The sequence below is a fragment of the Ranitomeya imitator genome, chromosome 4 (assembly GCF_032444005.1).
Source record: "Ranitomeya imitator isolate aRanImi1 chromosome 4, aRanImi1.pri, whole genome shotgun sequence".
NCBI lineage: Eukaryota > Metazoa > Chordata > Amphibia > Anura > Dendrobatidae > Ranitomeya > Ranitomeya imitator.
In genome coordinates, this window is record NC_091285.1 from 662,114,469 (window position 1) to 662,134,228 (window position 19,760).

General features: G+C 42.2%; 2 protein-coding genes across 6 annotated transcripts in view; both read right to left on the reverse strand.

Annotated features, from left to right (window-relative positions):
- SLC44A2 (solute carrier family 44 member 2 (CTL2 blood group)) overlaps positions 1-19,760 on the reverse strand; it is a 1,192,885-nt gene that overhangs the window by 240,658 nt on the left and 932,467 nt on the right. The window lies entirely within an intron of this gene.
- Positions 1-19,760, reverse strand: part of PDE4A (phosphodiesterase 4A) — a 357,662-nt gene that overhangs the window by 71,864 nt on the left and 266,038 nt on the right. For 3 of the 4 annotated variants that reach the window (XM_069767105.1, XM_069767103.1, XM_069767106.1), the window contains exons 2-6: positions 19,443-19,628; positions 18,718-18,754; positions 16,698-16,768; positions 16,266-16,315; positions 15,813-15,925 (exon numbers count right to left, since the gene is read on the reverse strand). In XM_069767105.1, the coding sequence (XP_069623206.1) occupies positions 15,813-15,925; positions 16,266-16,315; positions 16,698-16,768; positions 18,718-18,754; positions 19,443-19,628 (457 nt within the window). Of the gene's footprint in view, positions 1-11,554; positions 12,988-15,812; positions 15,926-16,265; positions 16,316-16,697; positions 16,769-18,717; positions 18,755-19,442; positions 19,629-19,760 lie in introns of those variants that run through there. The other variant, XM_069767107.1, reaches the window with a different exon arrangement.

The following is a 19,760-nucleotide window of genomic DNA, read 5'->3' on the forward strand; positions in this document are numbered from 1 at the left end:
TAATAATCACACTGCACTGTATAATGATATATCTATATATACTGATAATAATCACACTGCTCTGTATAATGATATATCTATATATACTGATAATAATCACACTGCACTGTATAATGATATATCTATATATACTGATAATCACACTGCACTGTATAATGATATATCTATATATACTGATAATCACACTGCACTGTATAATGATATATCTATATATACTGATAATAATCACACCGCACTGTGTAATGATATATCTATATATACTGATAATAATCACACTGCACTGTATAATGATATATCTATATATACTGATAATAATCACACTGCACTGTATAATGCTATATCTATATATACTGATAATAATCACACTGCACCGTATAATGATATATCTATATATACTGATAATAATCACACTGCACCGTATAATGATATATCTATATATACTGATAATAATCACACTGTACTGTATAATGATATATCTATATATACTGATAATAATCACACTGCACTGTATAATGATATATCTATATATACTGATAATAATCACACTGCACCGTATAATGATATATCTATATATACTCATAATAATCACACTGCACTGTATAATGATATATCTATATATACTGATAATAATCACACTGCACTGTATAATGATATATCTATATATACTGATAATAATCACACCGCACTGTATAATGATATATCTATATATACTGATAATAATCACACCGCACTGTATAATGATATTTATATATATATACTGATAATAATCACACCGCACTGTATAATGATATCTCTATATACTGATAATAATCACACTGCACTGTATAATGCTATATCTATATATACTGATAATAATCACACTGCACTGTATAATGATATATCTATATACTGATAATAATCACACTGCACTGTATAATGCTATATCTATATATACTGATAATAATCACACTGCACTGTATAATGATATATCTATATATACTGATAATAATCACACTGAACTGTGTAATTATACATCTACAGTTTAGGAAATAAGTATTCGATCCCTTGCTGATTTTGTAAGTTTGCCCACTGACAAAGACATGAACAGTCTATAATTTTAAGGGTAGGTTAATTTTAACATTGAGAGATAGAATATCAAAAATAAAATCCAGAAAATCACATTGTATAAATGATATAAATTTATTTGCATTTTGCAGTGAGAAATAAGTATTTGATCCCTCTGGCAAACAAGACTTAATACTTGGTGGAAAAACCCTTGTTGGCAAGCACAGCAGTCAGACTTTTTTTGTAGTTGATGATGAGGTTTGCGCACATGTCAGGAGGAATTTTGTTCCCCTCCTCTTTGCACATCATCTATAAATCATTAAGATTTTGAGGCTGTCACTTGGCAACTCGGAGCTTCAAGTTGCCAAGTACAGTATATATTTTATACGCGCACACACAAACACACAGTTCCTTGAAAAATGTGTATACCACATGAACAGTCCACCTGTGTGTAATTTCTTCGCAGTAAGGTTTGGTTGAGAACATTAGGGATAAAACAGCATCATGAAACCAAAGAACAAACCAGACATGTCAGGGATAAAGTTGTGGAGAAGAGTAAAGCAGGGTTAGGTTATAAAAAATAGCTCAAGCTCTGAACATCTCATGGAGCTCAGTTCAATCCATCATTCAAAAATGGATGGAGAATGTCACAACTGTAAACCTACCAAGACATGGTCATCCAGCCACACTGACTTCCCAAGCAAGTAGAGAACTAATGAGAGAAGCAGCCAAGAGGCTCATGGTCACTGGGGAGGAGCTACAGAAATCCACAGCTCAGGCCAGATAATCTATTAACCCAGTTAAATATGTGATTTTCTCATGCCGATTGGCTCATTAGCACCCATACACGTCTATGGGTGCGTGTGAATCATCGGACTGCACTCATATGTCATCCCAGTGCCAGCCGCTATATATCAAGTCAGACCATGGAGGAGATGGAGAAGTTACTTTCTCCGTCTCCTCCGCACCTGTGCTGCAATTCGCTCATGATAGAGAATCGGATTAAAGTAGCATGACACTCGCCTCACATTCGCAGCAGAGCTAGAGCCGGGGGTCTAACTATGGGGTTAGTAATGGGGGCATCTTATAGACACATCTTCATTACTGACCCTTGGGCTTGATGTCATAAAACAGCTGACATCAACCCCACAAATATTATCCCACTTGCCACCGTACTAGGGCACGTGGAAAGAGCCGGGCAAAGCAGCTTTTCTGAGTGGCTGTGGGCTGCTAATTTTAGTCTGGGGGGAGGGAAATATCCATGGCTCCTCACCAGTCTGAGAATACCAACCCCAGCTGTTTGCTTTAGCTTGGCTGGTTGTCAAAAATGGGTGGAACTCCACACTATTTTTTTTTAAATAATTTAAAAAAAGGTGTGGGACCCTAATATTTATAACCAGCCATGATAAAGCTGAGGGTTGCAGACCGCAGCTGTCAGTTTTGCCTATGCTGGTTATCAAAAATAGAAGAGACCAAACGTCATTTTTTTAATTATTATTTATTCATAGCACCGAGTTATGAATATTCCCATCAGCAGCGCTTTCTCTCGATGTTATCAGTGACAGCAGTCATAGGCTGATGGGAGTAGTACTCTCTCATTAGCAGACGCCTGTGACTGGAGGTAACTTTTTTACCGCCCGTCATAGCTGCTGGCTCACACAGTCATCTGACAGCATGGGAACCGCAGCTCTCTGATATTAGTGCCGATCAGATCCCATATTTGCCACGCTGTCATGCAGATGACAGCGTGGCAAACAATGGATGCTTGGGCTCCCTATAATCTGAATGGAGTCCAGGTACTGTTCTGGAACCTGAGCCAAACGCCAAACCTTTTTTTTTTTTTTTAAGATATTTGGCCAAACCCGAACATTCACTGGTTCGCTCATCACTATTGGAATATCACATAAAATCCCAATAAAATACATTAAAAGTTTATGAGTGTAACGTGAATAATATAAAAAAGTTTGCGGGGCTATGAATACTTTTTCAAGGCACTGTATATACAGACATTCGCCTGACAATCACACGTTGCCGTTTCATTACACAATGTCCCCGCAGTTACATACAAGGCACACACCTTTGAGTGCTGATATTACCAGATGACTCAAGTAATTGTGGTATAAATACAGATATATTCATCATCCCAGTCGTAATCACGGTTTTCCTGGAATAATGACACCATGAAAACAAAAGTATATTCCAAGAAACTATGTGACAAGGTTATTGAAAAGTATAATCAGGTGCTAGATAAAAGAAAAGTCAGATCGTGAAGTTATAACCGTGCTTGGTGGAGATCAATCTATGCGTAAAAGTATCATCCAGGCTTCAATAGATAAATCTTCAAGGGGTTGTATTATCTACATATCTACTTTTTAAAGTTTGTGAACCCTTCCGGTTTTCCATAATTCTGCATAAATTTGACCTAAAACTACATCAGCCGAAAGAAGCAGCAGAAAATTTGCAGGTGAAATTGAAAGATGGTGTTTTCAATCAATGGGATGACCGTAAGGCAGTGTTCCCCAAGTCCGGTCCTCAAGAGCCACCAACAGGTCATGTTTTTAGTATTTCCTTAGTATTGCACAGGTGATAATTGCATCACCTGCACAGGCAATAATTCCATCACCTGTGCAATACTAAGGAAATCCTGAAAACATGACCTGTTGATGGCTCTTGAGGACCGAACATGGGGAACACTGCCGTAAGGTATGAGTGGGTGACCTGTTATATTTAAAAAACAAGGACCTACCAAAGACTGATTTTCACAACACATGTTTGTGGCACACACAAAGGAGATTTCTGAGAACCTCAGAAGAAGAGTTGTTGATGTTCATCGGGATGGTGAAGCTTACAAAATCATCTATAAAGAGGTTGGACTCCACCAATCCATAGTCAGACAGATTGTGTACAAATGGGGGAAATTCAAGACCTTTATTAAAACACCACTCCAGAGTTCGGCCAAGAAAGACCATGGCATATGATAATCCAGAAAGTCACAAAGGAACCCAAGGTAACTTCTAAGCAACTAAAGGTATCAGGAGAACACTGCACAATATCATGTATGGCAGGATTGCAAGGAGAAAGCAACTGCCTAAAATAAGGGCACTGCTATTCATCTGCAGCTAGCAAAAACTCACCTGAAGGCTACTGGAACATTGTTTTGTGGACAAGTGAACCCCCCAAAATAGTTTTTTTGGTTTAAATGAGAGGTGTCATGTTTGGAGAAAGAAAGATACTGTATTAAAATCTCATACCATCTGTGCGACATGGTGGAGGAAATATGGTTTGGACCTGTTATGCTGCATCAGGGCGACAATGGCTGCCGTCATTGATGGAAGAATGTATTCTGAATTATACTAGCAAATCCTTTAAGTAAAACGTCAGGACATCTGACCATGAGCCAAATTTCAAGAAAATATGGGCCAAGCAGCAAGACAACGACCCAGAGCTGACAAGTTGTCCTAGAAAATTCTTTAAAATGCTGTGGAAGGAACTTAAGCAAACAGTTCATGGGAGAAACCCACTGACATAACAGAGGGGAAGCTGTTTTGCACAGAGGAACAGGCTAAAATTCCCCCAAGCGGATGGACAGGACTAATCAACAATTGTCAGAAATGTTTAGATGCACTTAGTGCTGCACAAGGGAGAACGGGTCACACCAGATACTGAGAGCAAAGGTTCCCATACTTTAGCCATTCACAGACATGGCAACAGGGGAGCGGAAAACAAGACGCAGCAGGTTTTCCTGTGAGTCTTCATATGCATCCTTCAAATTAAGTCTGTGTGATTATATAGAGGAAAACCTGCCGCAGTCTACATGTGATCATATAGAGGGAAACCTGCCGCAGTCTACATGTGATCATATAGAGGAAACCTGCCGCAGTCTACATGTGATCATATAGAGAAACCTGCCGCAGTCTACATGTGATCATATAGAGCAAAACCTGCCGCAGTCTACATGTGATCATGTAGAGGAAACCTGCCGCAGTCTACATGTGATCATATAGAGAAACCTGCCGCAGTCTACATGTGATCATATAGAGCAAAACCTGCCGCAGTCTACATGTGATCATATAGAGGAAACCTGCCGCAGTATACATGTGATCATATAGAGCAAAACCTGCCGCAGTCTACATGTGATCATATAGAGCAAAACCTGCCACAGTCTACATGTGATCATATAGGGGAAAACCTGCCGAAGTCTACATGTGATCATATAGGGGTAAACCTGCCGCAGTCTACATGTGATCATATAGGGGAAAACCTGCCGCAGTCTACATGTGATTATATAGGGGAAAACCTGCCGCAGTCTACATGTGATCATATAGAGGAAAACCTGCCGCAGTCTACATGTGATCATATAGGGGAAAACCTGCCGCAGTCTATATGTGATCATATAGAGGAAACCTGCCGCAGTCTGCATGTGATCATACAGGGGAAACCTGCCGCAGTCTACATGTGATCATATAGGGGAAAACCTGCCGCAGTCTACATGTGATCATATAGGGGTAAACCTGCCGCAGTCTACATGTGATCATATAGGGGAAAACCTGCCGCAGTCTACATGTGATCATATAGAGGAAACCTGCCGTAGTCTACATGTGATTATATAGGGGAAAACCTGCCGCAGTCTACATGTGATTATATAGGGGAAAACCTGCCGCAGTCTACATGTGATCATATAGGGGAAAACCTGCCGCAGTCTGCATATGATCATATAGAGGAAACCTGCCGCAGTCTACATGTGATCATATAGGGGAAACCTGCCGCAGTCTACATGTGATCATATAGAGGAAACCTGCCGCAGTCTACATGTGATTATATAGGGGAAAACCTGCCGCAGTCTACATGTGATTATATAGGGGAAAACCTGCCGCAGTCTGCATGTGATCATATAGGGGAAAACCTGCCGCAGTATACATGTGATCATATAGAGCAAAACCTGCCGCAGTCTGCATGTGATCATATAGGGGAAACCTGCCGCAGTCTGCATGTGATCATATAGGGGAAACCTGCCGCAGTCTACATGTGATCATATAGAGCAAAACCTGCCGCAGTCTACATGTGATCATATAGAGGAAACCTGCCGCAGTCTACATGTGATTATATAGGGGAAAACCTGCCGCAGTCTACATGTGATCATATAGAGGAAACCTGCCGCAGTCTGCATGTGATCATATAGGGGAAACCTGCCGCAGTCTACATGTGATCATATAGAGCAAAACCTGCCGCAGTCTACATGTGATCATATAGAGGAAACCTGCCGCAGTCTGCATGTGATCATATAGGGGAAACCTGCCGCAGTCTGCATGTGATCATATAGAGGAAACCTGACGCAGTCTGCATGTGATCATATAGAGGAAACCTGCCGCAGTCTGCATGTGATCATATAGAGCAAAACCTGCCGCAGTCTACATGTGATCATATAGAGGAAACCTGCCGCAGTCTACATGTGATTATATAGGGGAAAACCTGCCGCAGTCTACATGTGATCATGTAGGGGAAACCTGCCGCAGTCTACATGTGATCATATAGAGGAAACCTGCCGCAGTCTACATGTGATCATATAGAGGGAAACCATGAGAACTTGTGAGTGATGTTATTTTCCGGTCTTTGCCATTCTTCTCCATATTGTACTCGATGTTGACCAGTTGGATCAAGTTCAGACTTCACTTCAGATTAAATGTTGTAGCTTAAAATGTCCCTGATGAAAACCAATCTACGGACTATACTGTCCATAGGGGATACGACCTCGGATGGGTGAATATTTATGTATTCGTCACTTGGCACAAAGCTCAGGGAATTCCACCATTTATACCCATGTTGACCCTGCAGCATCTACTTTACCTAAAAACTGTAATAGAGCTTGGATTGTTCCTATCTAGTGGGATATTCCTGCGAGAACTGAAAAGTTTAGGTTTGGTTGGACTATTGACAGCCTTGGTTCTCAGCCTCCAGTATACTGTATGTGTCCAAGTAGGTACACGTATCCTAGGGGGGTACATTTCATGGAGGTACTTGTCATCCCCTGAAGCTGTGTATCTGGTTTTAGGGTTGTTTAACACGTCGGTTTTTCTAGTAGGAGTACCGTATATGTTTTTCATGGATAGTACTTGTTTGTATGATAGTCCATGGGCTGTTTAAATGTCCGACATTTTTTCCTGAGACCGAGTGGTCCACACAAAATCACAGGAACATGTCATGTACATATTGATCCAAATGTCGTCTTCAACTTGCCAGGGCAAGTCTATGGGTCCGTGACAAAAAAGCAGACAAACACTCAGATACCATCAGTTTTTCATGGACTGATTGATAGGTTTTGTTTCTTTTGCGACAAACCGATGAAACTTTGACCAAACTCTGAAGGTAAAAACTGACAATGACCAAACTGATTATCAAAGTTTTTAGCCTCGGAGAAAAATCACCGACGTGTGAAGGAACCCTTACACATTGCATGATCATCGACTTACGGACACTTTGATGTTATTGATTTTAAAAGATCACACTTGGCTTCAAAACATGAAGAAAACCAGATTAATACGTCACTTATCCACAGAGCCAGTCCTCTAAAGCCCAGCAACCCTCATTGCAGCAGGCCATACTGGCTCACCAAGAAGAGATTAAAGCGCACCTATGGCTTCATAAAAGTGTGGAGACCCTCTGAAACAAAGGGTCAGGACCATACTGCCTCACCAAGAAGAGATTAACGTGCACCTATGGCTTCATAAAAGTGCTGAGACCCTCACCGAACACTGAAACAAAGGGTCAGGACCATACTGGCTCACCAAGAAGAGATTAACGTGCACCTATGGCTTCATAAAAGTGCGGAGACCCTCACCGAACACTGAAACAAAGGGTCAGGACCATACTGGCTCACCAAGAAGAGATTAACGTGCACCTATGGCTTCATAAAAGTGCGGAGACCCTCACCGAACACTGAAACAAAGGGTCAGGACCATACTGGCTCACCAAGAAGAGATTAACGTGCACCTATGGCTTCATAAACATGCTGAGACCCTCACCGAACACTGAAACAAAGGGTCAGGACCATACTGGCTCACCGAGAAGAGATTAACGTGCACCTATGGCTTCATAAACATGCTGAGACCCTCACCGAACACTGAAACAAAGGATCAGGAACATACTGGCTCACCAAGAAGAGATTAACGTGCACCTATGGCTTCATAAAAGTGCGGAGACCCTCACCAAACACTGAAACAAAGGGTCAGGACCATACTGGCTCACCAAGAAGAGATTAACGTGCACCTATGGCTTCATAAAAGTGTGGAGAGCCTCTGAAACAAAGGGTCAGGACCATACTGGCTCACCAAGAAGAGATTAACGTGCACCTATGGCTTCATAAACATGCTGAGACCCTCACCGAACACTGAAACAAAGGGTCAGAACCATACTGGCTCACCAAGAAGAGATTAACGTGCACCTATGGCTTCATAAACATGCGGAGACCCTCACCGAACACTGAAACAAAGGGTCAGGACCATACTGGCTCACCGAGAAGAGATTAACGTGCACCTATGGCTTCATAAACATGCTGAGACCCTCACCGAACACTGAAACAAAGGGTCAGGACCATACTGGCTCACCAAGAAGAGATTAACGTGCACCTATGTCTTCATAAAAGTGCGGAGACCCTCACCGAACACTGAAACAAAGGGTCAGGACCATACTGGCTCACCAAGAAGAGATTAACGTGCACCTATGGCTTTATAAAAGTGCTGAGACCCTCACCGAACACTGAAACAAAGGGTCAGACATGCTCTGCTGCGCCCTATCCGTTGCTCTTTCGAAAACAGCAACATTGTCTATGGGTTATGTTTGGTATTGAAAACCAGCTCCATTTTCCAATCATGTTTTTTCTCGGCTTGGACAGCCGCTCTGAGAAGAGCTCTAGGTGGGTCCAACTTTGTAAGTTGCAAATCAGAGCTGGACTCATTTGCTGATAACTAATGATCAAACCCGAGGTTTCACAGTCCTCTCTCCTGAGGTTAAGCAACAGACAAAAAAAAAAAGAAGGAAAAGATGACGAGAAAGAAAATAGATAGAGAAAATTTAAGAGAAAAACAAGACAAGAGGATGATAAAGAAAAATGAGAAGATGACAAAAAGATAGATGAAGTTTATGAAGATAGATAAAAAAATATGCCAGAAGAAAACAAAAAGTCATAAGAAGAAAGAATAAAAGATTCAGGGAACTAGTTTGATTTCCTTATGTGGGGTCCGGAAAGCATATGTGGCAACTAGCTTCTACCTCATGAGGTTTTTGGCTTCCCCTGGATCAACATGTTAGGCTATAGGTTGCTGGGAAAGGAAATATGAATTAGGTTATAGGTTGAACTTGATGGAATTGTGTCTTCTTTCAATTAAACTATGAATCTATGAAAAAGACAGAAGACGCCGACAGAGAAAAGAAGATGATGCCGACAAAGAAAAGAAGACAACGCCAACAGAGAAAATAAGACGACGCCGACAGAGAAAAGACGACGCCAAGAGAAAAGAAGATGACGCCGACAGAGAAAAGAAGAAGACAAATTCGACAGAGAAAATAAGTAGACAACGCCGACAGAGGAAAGAAGATGGCAGAGGAAAAAAAGACGAATGACGACAATGGAAAGAAGTAGATGAAGGCAATGGAGGAAAGAAGACCGCAACAGAAAAAGGATGACAACAGAAGAAAAAAGCAGCAAATGAAGAAAAAGGCAGAAGAAGACAGAGAAAAAGAAGAAATGACAAATATGAAAGTACCGTAAAAGAACAGCTCAACAAGATAAAAGAAGGAGGTGAAAAAGAAGTAGACAACAACAAAAACTATGATAGAGAAATGGTAGAAGATGATGATGATGGCAACAAGAAAGAAGTAGATGACAAAAGAAGCATGAAATGACAAATAAGCAGATGGAAGATGACAGAGAAAAAGAAGACAACAAAGAAAGAAGGGGGTGACGAAAAGGAAGAAAGAAAAGGGCAGTAAGAAAAGAAGATTAAAACAGTTTTAGGACTTGTGTTTCGGAAGGGAGCGGAGGAGGGGGGGTATCATCTTTTCTGTTTCTGTATGTGATTAGTTTGGTGGTAATGTTCCCCAGTGGTGGTAACTATTTGAAAAATGTTTAATAAAAAGATTCCGATTAAAAAAAGAAAGAAAAGAAGAAGAACAAGGAAAATGATTACAAAGATGATGAGAGAAAGAGGACCAAGACAAGAACGAAGGAGATTATAAAGTGAAAAATAAGAAATAAAAGGCAAGAAGAAAGGGAGGACAGGGATAAAGTTTTCTACACTTGCAGTAAGAGAAGATAATTCTGCTTCATAGTCCATGTCATCTTGCTCTGGGCCAAGCTTTGTGGCCTCCATAAACTACACACATCCCAATCTTGTTAGAAGATTGAATAACCCTACATGAGAACTTTCAGGGAGCATCTTAGCTGAAGACATTGCAGGAGGCTACTCAGAATCTTGTTGTCAGAAAACACAGATCAACCCATTTATTGCATTCATCCATTAAACTGTGCTCTGATGTTCCACCCGATCACAAAAGAACAACTTTCGAAAAATGAAGAATCCACTGCCCACAGACCAATGATATGTGGCCTCGTCACAGACAGAAGTAGTCATGGTTGTCTTCTACTTGATCCATCAAATCTATATCAGGGGTACCCCTCTCATGACCTGCCAGTGATAACCCCCCATACTATGTAGCCTTGTTTATCTTAGGGAGCACAGTGGAGTGTTGTCCATTATTTTCAGGTCTATCGAAGAACTACGTATGAAAAAAAACAAACATCTCTGCAGGTCCCTCAGGTGAAGACTCGATGATCAGATAATATTTGGACAGTATTCATAATGACAATGCATTAGAACGAGGATGGATTGCTGGGAACAGTATGGCACAGATTTTTATAGTACATGGATATAGTGGTTGAAGTCTTTTCTCTTCCGGGCACTGTTTACATCCAGTGACTTGTCCAAGGTCACCAGTAGCTGACACTCGAAGCACGGTCTGCCGGAAGTAGCAGCTCCACACAGGGAACCCTCTATATACTGGATGGAAAGACTTCACAATGTGCATAATACACTGACTATACTAAAAAAATGTAAAAAACATCAATACTAAAAAAGAAAAATCAAGGGTTGGCTTATGGTTTTGGCCTCCGTCGGTCCTCCAAGGTCTAAAAAAAAAGTAAGATGTTCTAATGCAATGGGGTCTAAATATGCAATGACTTTGTAAAAGTAAGAATATATAATTATTCACCGATTTTATAAAGGAGGTAAGGTCCCCTGCCCTATGGGTCCCCAAGGTCAAAACTAAGGAACCCATAAAATGTCCACTGACACACGTAAAGGGCAAAGCTGTGGGGTTGGCCTCATGTTTAGCCGATTACATCATTGCCAGTGTGATGTCACTAGTTCAAAAGTAGCCAATCAGAATGACCAACATGCGCGGTTGACCTGTCAGATTCAACAGAAGATAACACAGATCAAGAACAAGTATGGATTACCTGGTCCCACCATCCAACCAGCCAAGGTCTGGAGCATGTCTCACAAAAGAAATCTACTAAGGGCATTTTTCAATCCTAGATGGATAGATCCGAGGGAATCCAGTCTGCAAGACACAGACGAGGCCAAAATACACACAATCCGCAAAAAACAGGCAAAACGTTTTCTTAAAAAAATAACTAAAAAAAATTGTATATCCTTCTGTAAATTCGTAGATCGGATCCAGTTGCCGTAGATATTAATCACAATCCCAAAATCAGCTGAAAATCATAATCCTTCAAAAAAAAGGAACAAAAAAATTTGCAATTGGAAGGAGAAAAAGAAAAATTAGAAGAAAACAAAAACGATTAATTCCTTTTGTGTTTCCGGTGATAGTGGAATTATTCTCAAAATCTTCCCAGTCCGTAAAGTTGACTAATATTTAATTAAAGTAATATTTCCAAATCGGAAACAAAAAAAAAATTATGAGAGAAGATGACGGACGTAGTTTGAGGACACCTGTCTCCTTACCCAGCTTGGTTTCACAGTAAGCTCATGGAATTTGGGTGGTAAATAAATTGGGGGTAGTCAAATCCCCAAATCGGTAGAGGACCGATTACTTGGCTCGGGAGTGAAGATAGCCATGTGGGAGGTAAACCAGAGACTGTTGGTATTTTTCTTCTCCTCCCCTCCATAGAGTCCTGAAAACCTCTCCGAAAAAGAAAATTCTATAAACCCTCTCAAGATATAAAGAAAGAGGACACACATGACACTCCCCCCCCCTAAAATGAGTCAATATTAATAGTGAAGCAAAAAATAGGACGTAAATCCGAAATTTAGGCCGGTGCTTTTAACCCATCACTACCGAGAGGTGTGGAGAAAGAAAAAAAAAAATTCTGCAGCTTCTCTCCTCATTTTTATTTGTGGTTTACATCTTTAAAGCCTTTAGCGACTGCCCGGCGACCCCCTCCCACCCCCCCACCCCTTGTCGTCTTCTTCTTCTTCTTCCTCCGTGTCTTGATGTGGGGAGGGGGGGGGGGGAAGAAAGGAAAACAAGTCAGTGTTTCGGAGGGCCTAAGAAACTGCAAGATAAGGCCTCTTCCTGCATCCTTAAGGGGAAAAGAGGAGGTAGCATATTATCGCAGCATCCTTCCTGGGTACCAAATCCGAGCCGCAGCCTGGGTGGTGATGGAGGAGGCAAGGACGCTAGCACATGGATGGTGGAGAAGAAGGATGAGCAGGAAGGTGGCCCTCTTCTCTCCTAGGCTGGAGATGCCTCCTGTAGGGCCGCTTGTCTGCCAATATCCTCCATTATTCCTACATCTAGCATACTGCAGTAGGCAGGGATGTGATGTAAAATGCTAAGGGAGGGGAGGAGAGCGGAGGGGGAGGGAGCGAAGAGCAGCAGCCGAGCTTCTAGGCGGCACATTCTCACCGGCAGCCAGAGCAGGGAACCTCATCTCCTTTAAGAAAAGGGGCTATTATGACTTATTTTTATTATTTTTTACCACAGAACTAGGCAGATAAATAAAAATAACAACAGCTCCTTTAAGAATGAGGATAAAAAAAAAAAGACAGATTTGTTTACCCTGCCCCTTCCTTCAAGTTCTCCCCCCAAATCGATCACCGTCAATGACAAATCACTGCCACCTCTCCTAGTGACCGACCCTTTTGTTAGGATTCCTCCTCATTGTATTCGTTTTGGTCAGGTTGTTCCTCGGGATCATTTGTAGCTTTCCTATTCCCCCCCTCCCTTCATTTTACATTACCATAAAGTATCCAGGAGTGGCTCAGTGGTTAAGAGTGCTGGAGGGTTACAGGGCAAATTTGACGTCGGCTATCTATGACCCACGTCCGTCCTCTGTCCCAAATTTAGAGGGCAAGGTCATTGAATAGGACACAGTCTATATTACAGACTCAGATCTATGCTGTGACGGGGGGCCACAACTCAGGACTCTTCGCCATTTCTGACACCCGGATATAGGAGGTCTGTTTGGCATCCCAGACATAAGTGGGTAAGGTGGGTTGTGCTTGAGTTTGTGGGTGATACAAAATGCCAGGCAGCGGTTATGGGTCGACCCCTCATCTTCTCTTCATCAGAATACCCCCTTTCTAGTTTTGAGGGGTAGAATCTGGCCAAGTGGGCCTTGGACCAAAAATGGCTGTGCCTCTGACAGTATCTGATATGTACCGTAGCCAATTTATCCAAAATCACTCTATCTAGTCTCCCAGTCATTCTGTCCTGCGTCAGTCTTGATCCATCGATCTATCCATCCATGGAGCCTATCCCAGCACCTTTGTAGAAAAACACTATTTCTCAATTCTGCATTCCGGGTCTAAAAGTCTTATCCTTTTTCGTATCTAAATTTATGCCTAAATTTTGGGCGCTTTCCTAAGGTCAGTGCACGCAATTCTGGGTGACTTTGCCCTACAAGCCATGCACATTTCTTGTGTGTTTAGACACTTTTTTGCTTGATGTTGCATCCTGAAAAGCAAATACCATGTGGAAAATTTGGGAGAAAATTATTACCGCCAAGTTTGCCAACCGATAGATGGCGCACACTTAAACTAGATCATGTAAGAATGCGCCAAATCTAATCTAAGTTACGCTGTCTAAAAATTAGACAGGATTAGAAAATCAGCCCCAAATTTGTCTCTGCTGATCCTGATTGCCCACTGAGGTCAGCAACTACTGTTTCTACAAGTATTTGGCTATGTAGCTCAGCTGGATCATAACAATTATGTTAGATATTTTGCCATAAATATAAATAAAAAAAACAAAAACAGCCACAATAACAACTGCAACAACAGCAGCAGCAACACAACAGCGGCCGCAACTACAACAGCAACTACAACAGTGGCAATTACAACAGCGGCAACTACAGCAACAGCAGTAACTACAACAGCAGCAACTACAACAACAACAGCGGCAGCAACTACAACAACAGCAACTACAACAGTGGCAATTGCAACAGCGGCAACTACAGCAACAGCAGTAACTACAACAGCAGCAGCAACTACAACAGCGGCAGCAACTACAACAACAGCAACTACAACAGTGGCAATTGCAACAGCGGCAACAGCAGTAACTACAACAACACCGGCAGCAACTACAACACCGGCAGCAACTACAACAGTGGCAATTACAACAGCGGCAACTACAGCAACAGCAGTAACAGCAGCAACTACAACAACAGCAACTACAACAGTGGCAATTGCAACAGCGGCAACTACAGCAACAGCAGTAACTACAACAGCATCAGCAGCAACTACAACAATACCGGCAGCAACTACAAGAGCAGCAGCAACAACTACAATATCAAATACAACTGCAATAACTAGAACAACAGCAGGAGCAGCTACAACAGCAGCAGCAACAACTACAATAACAATCAAATACAACTGCAATAACTAGAACAACAGCAGGAGCAGCTACAACAGCAGCAGGAACTACAACAACAGCGGCAGGAACTACAACAGCGGCAGCAGCAACTACAACAGTGGCTGTAGCAACTACAACAACAGCAGTTGCAACTACAACAGCAGCAGTAGTAACTACAACAGCAGCAACAGCATTGTATCCATCAGCATAAAAATATAATACAGAAAAGTATAATATGCAAAAGTGCTGTCACATTCTAATTACATCCAGTAAACCTTTAGTACAACACCGCTTAGGAGCACTATCTAATAACCTCCTAGAACAAGAAACATTTGACAACACATACCAAGAACAACAAAACCCAGATAAGTGCAGTAAACAACTTTAAATAAATAAAAAAAAACAACATGCACAACGAATTCCTTTATACGTAGAAAAGTTTTATCCCAATTCACATAGATCAAAGACTATTCAGCATTAAAGGTATCCGCACATGGCACAACCCCTTTTTGTTGGGTGTTCTTTAATACTCAGCTATGAACCAGACCTGAAGTGTTCAATATTCCCGCAGCGCCCCCAAAGGATAAATGAATTATCACATGGAATCCTCTTTGATTGTAGGGTGTCCTGCTGTCGGGACCTCCCAGTGATCAGCAGGAAATGGTGACTGACCCTGGTAGCAAGGGTTCAGTTTCCCTGCAGTGCCTCCACTGGGGAACTTCTGCATTACACGCCAAGTCCTCCAGAGGGATTTTTTAAGCCAATAATAGCTCTAGAAAATAGGTGACCAGGGCATTTGAGAATTGGCTTTTATAAATTAAAGGATCCCTTGCAGAGATCTCCAGAGACCCCCGTAGTCACGATGGCAGCAGATGCGTGTGTGTGCTCCAGTCTCTTACCTTGTTGGAAGCCATTTCGCTGACAGAGCGGTAGGTCTGTATGGTCTCCAGCTGATCTAGACACCAGTCCAGTTCTTCTAACGTCTCTTTGGCTAGCTGCTGATACGTCTCCTCTGTGGAAGACGACAAAAAAAAAAAAATATTAATATTCTGGGAAAATATTTATGGAATTTGTGGTGGATCCAATGGAAGTGTGAATATAATCTTAGCTGTTAGGAAAGTGTCTTACAGCAATCCTGTCAACGGTGTTTAATAATAACCAGCAGAACTGTGAATGCAGCTCTGGAGTATGAAAAGTGCAACTCAGAATCACATTCATCAAAAGGTTTCATTGCAAATCTAGAGGCATCATGGGGGTACCGTTATAGGCAAAGGGACGGCGCGGATGTAACTGCACCCTAAATACGCACTCGTTGACCATGATGCTATTTTATCCATCTTGCTATGTCTTACCTGAGAGAGTGGCTTTACAGACCGTTTGCTGAGGCAATACAGGGGAGCGCCTGGCAAAAAAAAAAAAAAAAACACAATAGATCACGATGACAGGGTTAGGATGAAATCTTCCATTATCATATCAACACTGGCTGCTAATGATAAAAAAAACAAAAAAAAAAAAACAGTAAAATTCCTTTAATTTGGAATCTGGTGCTCTAGAAACTATGTTAATCCGGGCCTGAAAATAATCTGGACTTTTTTTCATAGAAAACAAAAAAAGATGTATAAAAGAGTATACGAAAAACATCTGAAGAATTGCAAAACAGAAATATGGGAGAGGCCCTAATGAGTAAGAGCCACACACATCAGGCCTGCCCAATAAAGGCATGGGAACCATGGTACTTATAGTACTTCTCACTCCGTGGGTACCGGACGAGGGCGAGGACTCACTTGTTGGTAGGCGTTGTAACGTTGGCGAGGATGGTGAAATTATTCCGGACACTTCGCAGGCTGGCCAGCACCTAGGGACAGAAAACGGGACTTACTTATGGGACGTGATCAGGGAATGTGTCATCAGAGAAATTAACCATTGTTTGAATCAAGTTCTGTGTTAAATGGGCTTTTCTAAATTTTGGTCAATTCCCCAACCCCCCCTACCCCTTACCACAATCTTTATTAAAAAAAAAAAAAAAAAAAATAGAAATCTTGCAATTTTCACACTGGCCACTAATTTATTTTTTTTTACCAAATTTTCAAGATTTTTTTTCTCCAAGAAATTAACATGTACATTAGCCACAATGGTCAGACTCTGATCCCATCTTTTAATTGAGGCATCTAATGAGCGGGGGGCAAAGGGGGAAGTAGTGACGTGACCTATTGTGATTGGTGGATCCTGTGTTATAAGCTGTGTATAGAGAGGTTACCCGCCATTGTAATCCTGCCTCTGCTGATAAGGAGCCTGCTGAAAACTCTTTAGGAAGCTTAATAAAAAGCCCCAGTGGTCAGTGTGAAAATTACATTTATATTTATTTATTTTTATTTTTTTTAAATAAAAAACTGTTTTTTTCACAGTTTTAGTGACCGGTAATGTCCCCTAATAGTGTGTTACCTCACACAGTCCTCCACATATCAAGTGACAACCTCCTGCCTCCTCTCAGACCCCCATGCTTCTTAAGGGTTCTGACCCTTAAACACAGACCCTGATCCCATGGGGAGAGCTCACAAATACGTTCCCTCCATTAGATTCTGACCAGTTGTTAATCCCACTGTGGGGCAAGGGTCGCCACTTTGCCAGTCCTTAGTCCTGTCAACCATATTTACCACCATTAATGTTGGCATCAAAAACAAGATTAAGCCCCAACACCGTCAGTCCAGGGAACGCCTGCGTTCCACTTTGGAAACAACCCCATGCCCGGTTGGACAACCCATTTGGGGTATGGTTTACAACCCCAAAAATCATGAAAGTTCCATGTTGGCAGCTATGGAGTAGATCAGGACTATACTAACAGGCCACACCAGAACTCACTCTAGTGATCTACCGGCCCACAAGAATCCTCCTGGACCCTACAACGGGACCTGACTGCATCTTCCCCAAGGTGCTAGTAAACCACCCAAATTCTACATTCACACACCGGTGGGCTCTCTCGGTTTTTTTTGTCAGACATCGCACTGACCCTTAAAGTTACGTTGATCCATACACACATTGGTTGGATCCCTGTCTCCGGTCAGTGAGACTCCGAGCAGATCCTATCCTCATCCGTTTTTCATACTAAGCCGTTAAAGTCGAGTGGGATCCGATAGAAGCGGATGAACAATGGAGAACATTCTTTGATGTCAGTGTTCCATCCATGGTTCTAAAAGATCCATTGTGAAGAGTCAATGAATAAAAAAAACTAACCTACACCTTCTACACCAGCCCCAATGGACTCACAGACCAACTGCTTTGTCTGATGGTACGCTTGGCCAATACGACGTCATCGGTGGCCTTTCCACCTCACTGGCCTCAACGAAACGGGACAAGCTCAGGTCTAGTACCTCACGAGGCCTACTACTATCTTCCAAACCTTCTGCCTATATGTGTGGTGATCCAATCTGTGGCAGGATTGTCAATAAGAGACTTTGCCATGGGGCCTAGAAGAGCGGGGCCTACGCTCAGGTTGTCCGCTCTTCCTTTCCTATAGGTAGTGGCCACTAGATTGTCTCCACCTCACTACAGGCGACCAACCCAAAAATGAGGAGACCTCCCTGATATCCAGAAGAGCTCTCCGGCGCTGCCGAAACCTCCTAGAAAAATAGTGCTTCTAGAAGTTTTATTGAGGTGACACCACCATGGCCACCACCTAAACCAACATTCAGGGTGCATGGAAGAAATGGGGCTTTCTAAAACAGCTGGAGGTACTTCCATAAAAAGTCTGAGGACAGTTACCAAGACCGGAGAGTTGTAGGAGGTAGAAACTCGCCATATACATACCTGAGCAAATGGCGTAACAATGAGGTCTTCTGTGTGCCTGTAACGGGAGAGGGTGAGATTTATTAGTTTAGAATATAGAATCTTTAACTTTAGCAATAAAGGAGTTCTCCGGGGGCATAAACTTTCTATTCTTACATCAAAGAGCATGAGGGAGGGGTCACATGGGAGGGGTTACACAGGAGGAGTCACGTGGGAGGGGTCATAAGAAAACATGAAGTAGTGTCCTCCGAGAATAGGCTGATAGAAGGTCACGTCCTCAAGGAGGCGCTATGCACATTAATACAGAAAAGACTGTCAATCACTGATTAGGACCGCCCACTGGACTCCTAAGATCAGAACGAACAGAGATTTAGACAAATATTACAGGTTATACTTTTCACGTTTTCTGAGTATATTCATTCTATGATAAAAATAAATAGTGTCCCGCGATAAAACAAGCCCTCTTACGGCTATGGAGGTGGAAATATTAAAAAAAAAAAGTTGAAAAAGGAAGAAAAAAAAAAAAAACTGCTGAAAATTGCTCAAATTTTTCGGAGGGTTTGGCCAACCATCAAACGTGTATGGTTGCCTCCTGCTTTTCCACCAACAGGCAGATGATGGTGTAAAGAAGGATCGGTCTGATCGATTTCAGCATGTCCAATCCTTCTGACCGCAGGGGAGATAAGGCGCCAGCAGAGTTCTCTGGCATCGGCTCATTTCCCTGCAGCCAGTACAATGACACTTACGCCTCGCTGGTGACAGAGGAGTTCCGGGACATGGTTTTGGGGGACATGTCATAGTCACTGTCCGACCGGTACAGGAACGACTCCCTCCTCTGGCTTTGTGGGAAGCTGGGGTGCAGCACCAGCCCTGGACTCGCCTGCGAATCAATCGGGCTGCGACCTGGAGAAGGCCCATTTTCCACATCGAAGCTGCAGAGGGAAGAGAAAGGAGAGCGGATTACGTCATGCACAAAACCATGGGAACAATATACACCCCAAAAAAGCGCTCTGCTATCCAGCACAACAATGTGATCGGCACTACAACTCCCACCCTGCTTTCCT